General features: G+C 35.8%; 1 protein-coding gene across 1 annotated transcript; it reads left to right on the plus strand.

Annotated features, from left to right (window-relative positions):
- Positions 1 to 2,359: 2,359 nt before the first annotated feature.
- Positions 2,360 to 6,731, plus strand: RGS1 (regulator of G-protein signaling 1). Its single transcript, XM_006889515.1, has 5 exons — positions 2,360 to 2,563; positions 2,918 to 2,998; positions 3,437 to 3,498; positions 5,063 to 5,226; positions 6,546 to 6,731. The coding sequence occupies exons 1-5, from the start codon at positions 2,427 to 2,429 to the stop codon at positions 6,729 to 6,731; spliced, it is 630 nt and encodes a 209-aa protein (XP_006889577.1). The 5' UTR covers positions 2,360 to 2,426.
- Positions 6,732 to 6,945: the final 214 nt, after the last annotated feature.

Below are 6,945 nucleotides of genomic sequence, written 5' to 3' on the forward strand. Positions count from 1 at the left end.
TAATATTATTAAATTCACAGGCAAACAAAATCTTGCTGAAAATGACCCCAAAAATGACTGCAACAGTACAGGAACAGAGAACTTTCAAAAATAGAAGCTGGATTTAGAAGAGGTCATGACACTAGTGATATCACTGCCAATGTCAGATGGATCTTGGCTGAAAACAGAGAGTACCAGAACTGTACAAAAGCATTTGACTGTGTGGATCAGAACAAATGTGGCTAACATTGAGAAGAATGAAAATCCAAGAACACTTGATTGTGCTCATGTCAAACCTATACTTAGATAAATAAGCTGTTGTCTAAATTTATAAAAGAAACAGCATTGCTCAAAATCAACAAAGTGTGTCAGGGGTGTGTCCTTTTGCCATACCTTTTCAATCAACGTGCAGAACAGATCATTCCAGAGGCTGGACTTTATGAGGAAAAATGTGGCATCAGAAGACTGGAGGAAGACTCATCAACAGCCTGTATTATGCAAATGACACAACCCTACTCACTGAAACGGAGGAAAACTTGAAGCAGTTGCTTCAGAAAGTCAAGAACTTCAGTCTTCAATATAGATTGCATCTAATATCAAAACAAAGATTCTCACCAATGGGCTAATTGGCAACATCATGATAGACAAAGAAAAGATTAAGATGTTAGCAATTTCATCTTGCTTGGCTCCACAATCAACATTCTTGACACCATCAGTCAGGAAATAAGGACTAATTGCTTTAGGAAAGTCTGGTATCAGGGACCTCTTTCGAGTGCTAAGGAGCAACAATGTCAATCTAGAGAATAAAGTGCACCTGATCCAAACCATAGTCTTCACAATTACTTGCTATGCATCTGAGAATGGACAATGACTAAGAATGGCAGACGAAGAATTGATGGCTTTGAGTTGTGGTGCTGAAGAAGAGACTTGAACATACCATTAATTGCCAAGACAACAAACAGATCTGTCCTGGAAAGCATGCAACCAAGTGGCTTCTTGTAGGCAAGGATTGAAACTCCATTTGACATACTTTGGACATGGGGCCAGGAGGACCCAGTCCTTGGAAAAGGCATATCATACTTGTAAGGGTAGAGGGCAAGTGCTGGAGAGGAAGACTGAATGAGAAGGACTGACACAGAGACAGTCGCAATGGGGCACATGTGTCAGAGTCATTAAGGTTGGCTCAAGAGTGGGCAGCATTCAGAGTCATTGTTCGTAGGGTTGCTATGAATCATACTCAACTCAATGACATATAATGACAACAACCACATTACAAAATGCATTAAAATTCCCTGCCACATTGCAGTAAATTGCTACTAATACCAGATGCTGCTAAATCAATTCCAACTCATAGTAATCTTATATTTTATCAGAGTAGAACTACATCCATACATCTTCTATGAGCTGGTTTTGTGGGGGCTCCCCCCAAATTACCATTCCTCCTTAAATCACATTTTTTCCTTCCTAAATTACAATTTCCACCCTAAATTACCAAAAACCTTCCTAGATTACCTTTCCTTTCTTCCAAGGTGCTTCTGTGTGGACTTGAACCTCCAACCTTTCAATTATTAGACTGCAGACTGATGTAATAATAATTTGCATCACCCAGAAACATTGCCAATAATATAAAAGCAAGAAGAAGTAATGTGCTAAAAAACATTGTCCGTTGCTGACTAAACAATCCAAAGCCATAGAACAAAGTAGAACTGCCCTATAACTTTCCAAGGCTACAAATATTTACGAAAGCATGTTGTTACATCCTTCCCTTGCAGAGGGGCTAATGGGTTCAAATTAATGTTAGCAACTAAGTGCTTAACCATTGTGTCACCAGCACACATTTTGACTATGTAGCATTTTCCACTGCAAATAAACTGGAAGAGTCAGAGTGGAGAAAAGTGAAGACAACTTCTTGTGATTTCTTCCAATCACCAGATGTATGCAGAAATAATTTTAAAAGTATTGATTTTTTTTTAATTGATTTACTGTTTCGTAGAGGCAGGGAAAGGAGACATTATAAATATCATGATCAGGTAAATTTTATAGTCAATTTCTAACCAAAGCATTGAGTGGATACTGAGTAAAGTATTTTCTTTCTCTCTCTCTTTTCTTTTTCAAGGAGAAACCACCCTCATCTAAATCCAAACTGATGTTGTTAATGGTTTAGACATGTGGTGTACGTCTGAGTGCCTCTGTATGTTTTAATGTTCTTTCTTTCTCTCTAATCAAGTGACCTGTTCTCACTTGGTTAAGTTTCAACCACAAGACATCACTGTATGCAGGTTTTTTTTTCAAGACACACGTCACAGCACATCAAGAAAGGGGGAACTTCCAGAGTCTGCGGTAACATCACTTGATAAACAGACTCCTTTGAACAGTACGAGCCTGCTTCCCTTCACTATATAAAGCAGCAGAACTGTTGAGGAGCAGATATTTGCAGTGTGAGGACGATGCGAGCAGCAGCCATCTCCAAGCCAAGGTTAGACAAAATGCCAGGAATGTTCTTCTCTGCTAGCCCAAAGGAGTTGAAAGGAGCTGGCCATTTATTTCTAGACAACAGAACTCAGGAAAAGAAGCCAAAGACCTTGTAAGTTTATTTGCTGAGGATTTTAATGTAGATGTGGGAATTTTATTTTAACTTTCTGATTTTACGGTAGAAAGATTGAGAATGAATGGAAGACAGAATGAGAATTTAGCCTTAATAGGGCAATTATCTGTAAAACTTAAATATATTAGAAATTAAATAATGCTAAGGGCATCAAATTGATGAGAATGTTTTACAAACTTTAGCTAACATAATTAGCTCTATCTTATGATAGTAAAATGCACTTATTTTATGGCTTTATTCCTTGGGAAAAAGCTATTTTTATGTTTTGTTCCTTTTAACAAATGAAGGATACTTTATTGAGATAACAAACATTTAATTTTGTGTCTTTTGTAGTGGAATGGATGTGAAAACATACCTGAGATCTATGATCCCACATCTTGAGTCTGGAATGAAATCATCCAAGTCTAAGGACATGTATGTAAACTAATGTCCTGTAATATAATTGCAAGAATAGCCGGCATATTACCTTTGCATAGTAGTGAGAGATTAGTACTTCATATAATGGACTTTATTTCTTCTAAATAATGGGGCAAATAAGATTAGCATAAATTAATACCAGTGGAAATTTGATATCAACATGTGTGCAATATTCATTAGTTATGCACTGTTGGAATACATCTAATTAGATAGCTCAAACTTTATTGGCTGACTTTAATTGTTTTAATTAAATTTAATTTGTTTTAATTTACTTGTTTAATTGTTGTTATAATTATGAAAATCTAAGAGAAAGTTTTGGTTTTACTGGTAAATGTTCATAATGAAGCTATCAAAATAGAGTAGCCATACCTATTTTATTTGTGATTATATGCAAAAGTAAATATTACTGATTTATGTAAATGTTGTCTTCTGTAGACTTTCTGCTGATGAAGTAATACAGTGGTCTCAATCCCTAGAAAAACTTTTAGCAAACAAAAGTAAGTATAGATCAACCATTAAAAGCAGTAGGGACTCAGATCAATTCTCTGGTAGACAGAATGACATCACTAAAATAAGGTAGTCTTGGTAGAATAGTATGTGAAAATTACATTCTAGTTTCTCTGTAATTAATAGTAGCTTCATTATATCATGTCCTTTAATAGTGTAGCATCTAATTAACACTCAGGCCTGCTATTCTCTTTTGGTCAACTCTGCCAAGGCAAGTAGTTCCATAGATAATTTACATTGACTCACTCATTGCCATTGAGTTGGAACCAAATGATAGCTGACCCTCCAGCTGGTTTCCAGAAGCTGTCAATTTTACAGGAGGATACTGCACATCTTTCTCTCTTGGAGAAGCTGGTACAATTCCCTGTACACGACACTGCCAAGGAACAAAATGTCTTCTAAATCTTACAGTTTCAAAAGTGTGAAACAAATTATCTCAAGATATGAATTGCCATTTTCAAAACTGTCTAAAGAACGTATTTTTATATAGATGGATGGAATAAGATTCATTTTCTCAATAGAATCTTATTATTCATAAGTAACAGGCATTTTAGAGATCCTTGGTGGCAGAGTGGGTTACTTTTGGACTGGAAACTAAAAGGTCAGTGGTTCAATTCTTCATCCATTCATGTGGAAAAAAAGATGAAGCGGTAAACTCTAATTAATATTTAACAGTCCTGGAAACCTGATGGAGAGTCTCCATGAGTTGAAATGGACTATAGTTTGTTTTAGTTTTATTTTTAAAATCCAGAAACAAAAAGCATAATTATCAATTGCTGCTATCAAAGTGGTTGAGATATTCAAATAAATAGTTGTACTATAACTTGACCAATGCATAACACATATATCATTTTTGTAAAAAAAAGTGTCAAAACACAAACTGTCTTACGGAAATTTCATGTTGAGAAAAGAGTAAATAATATAACAATTTTGCCTTTTTTTGTAATAAGAATTAAAATTCTATTGGGATTAATGCTTTGTGGTTCCAAGGTCAGAATATTCTCATCTCCTCTTGAGAAATCTTACTTGAAGATTATCTATTCAGCTCAGTTCAGCAAAATTGTTATCAGATTTAGTTTACAGCTAAACTGTGTAGAAATGGCCCACTTTTAAGATTCAGAAACAACATACATAATGTATAGAGCTTACATTTTCTAACTGAAAGGGGAAAGTTACATTAGTGTATTATTGTTATTATGCTATTAATGCTCTTTGTAATGTTTCCTTTCACCACACCTCACTAGGAGCGCATACATAAGAAAAGGGATTGTAGCAGAGTAGAATTTGAATTTAAATAGCACACAAAAGCAAAACATACTGTAGATAAAGGCACATTTGTCTGGTCCCAAACCCCACTTCTTTAAATGCAGAAGAAACTAGCTAACAATTTCCCTTTACCAAAAATTATGAGTTATTCCAGTATTGTCCTTTGAGATATCTCTTATCTTTGTACAGTGGGAGTATAATAATATTTTTCTTCTAAATGTTGTCTTCAATTTATTCATTTCTTGATTTTATGTCTTTATCTCCTTCATTTTAATTTTTTCCCCCCAGCTGGTCAAGATGTCTTTGGAAATTTTCTGAAGTCTGAATTCAGTGAGGAGAATATTGAGTTCTGGCTGGCTTGTGAAGACTATAAGAAAACAGAGACTGATCTTTTGCACTCTAAAGCACAAAAAATCTATAAAGCATTTGTTCACTCAGACGCTGCTAAGCAAGTGAGTATCACGTTCATTATCTCCCATTTATGTTAAGGAAGTTTAAATACAGAAATAATATGCAACTTACACAACAAAATGAAATCTTTTTGGGGCAGCATGACTTCACTGCTATGTATTTAAGTGTGCTGGCAGAGTTCAATGCAAGCTTTTTTTTTAATTTGTGAAGGTCATAGGAAAAGGTTAAGGACAATAAGGATGAAAAAAGAGCTTGCAAAACTAGGAAACCATATTGTAGGTAGAGAAGGAAGTGGGAACATTGCACATTGCTGGACAGAACTGCACATCAAAGAGTTCTTAATGAGCTATTCACCTGTAATGAGAAGTATGGGATATTCACAATTGCAAGAGAAAAGAGGAGTGCCAAACTTTCAGTTCAATACACCAATTCTGGTAGAAAATAGCTGGACAGAGAGCTCTCTGTGTAATTTTTCCCGCTCCCTGTATATTTTAAGTGTTTGCATTATTATTTTTTACAGTGCTTTGTATAGATATTAGAATTTTCCGTGTATGTCTCTTTTGCATACAAAGAGCTAACTTGAAGCAAAGACCTTTTTCACTTTTCATTTTGTGATATTTCTTCTCATGTTCTCCACTGCTAGTATGAAGCAGCTCTGCTGGCCAAGTGTTGTGCTGCTAACCAAAAGGACAACAGTTCAAATCCATCAGCTGAAAGCTTACATTAAGATTTGAAGCCTCTGAAACCCTTTAGAGGGTCGCTATAAGTCAGAATAGGCTAGACAGCTAGAATAAAAATTCAAGAGATATTTGAATGAGAACTTAAAACTGTTTCCTGGAGGTATTTAAAAAATCTAGTAACACAATGGGAAACTATGCTTCACTTTGTAATTATTTCTCCATAACTTGGGAGAGCATTATGTATTTCTACATAGACTGGAGAGCATTATGCTGAGTGAACTCAGTCTCCTAAGGACAAATAGTGCATACGACCATTAGTGTAAAAATAGAAGTAAAACTAGTAAAATATTTATGGGAATCCAAGAAGGGGAAGGGTGGGAGTGAAGGGGTGAGGATGGGTAGAGCTGCACAGTTTGGTGGGTAGAGGGAGGGGGTGAGGGAAGGGAAAGGATCCAGTGGAGACCTGAAAAAGATTGGGTAATGATGGGCAAGGTCCAATGGTGCTGGATTTTATAAAATATATTCATGGGAATGATATGAAACACAAAGTATACAAACTTTGTAAGCAATGCAATATAAAATAAAATGCAAAATATAATAAAAAGGGTGGGGAAGCTTGTAACATGGTAAAACTTTCAATAAATGAAAGGTGTATGCTAACTAATACAATTTCTTTTTAGATCAATATTGACTTTCACACTCGAGAATCTACAGCCAAGAAGATTAAGGTGCCAACCCCAACATGTTTCGACGAAGCCCAAAAAATCATATACACTCTTATGGAAAAAGACTCCTATCCCAGGTTCCTCAAGTCACATATTTACTTAAACCTTTTAAATGACCTTCAGGCTAATAGCCTTAAGTGACAGATTCCTGATTGGAGGAAATTCAAGATGGTATCAAGTATGAAAGGAATGTTCCAGTGTGGTTCTTGAGGGAAGAGCTTTGCCTTTTGAGGTGACTCTACAGGCCCAGAGGGAGAAATGATGAACCAGAATGGATGAACTTGTAAGTGATCCTGGGACAGGGTTGAAGAAGCATAACTGAGAAAAAAGCTGAGAGATCGGAGAAGAAAGTTAT

Source organism: Elephantulus edwardii, unplaced genomic scaffold (assembly GCF_000299155.1).
Source record: "Elephantulus edwardii isolate Elephantulus edwardi_28Jun2011 unplaced genomic scaffold, EleEdw1.0 scaffold00078, whole genome shotgun sequence".
Lineage (NCBI taxonomy): Eukaryota > Metazoa > Chordata > Mammalia > Macroscelidea > Macroscelididae > Elephantulus > Elephantulus edwardii.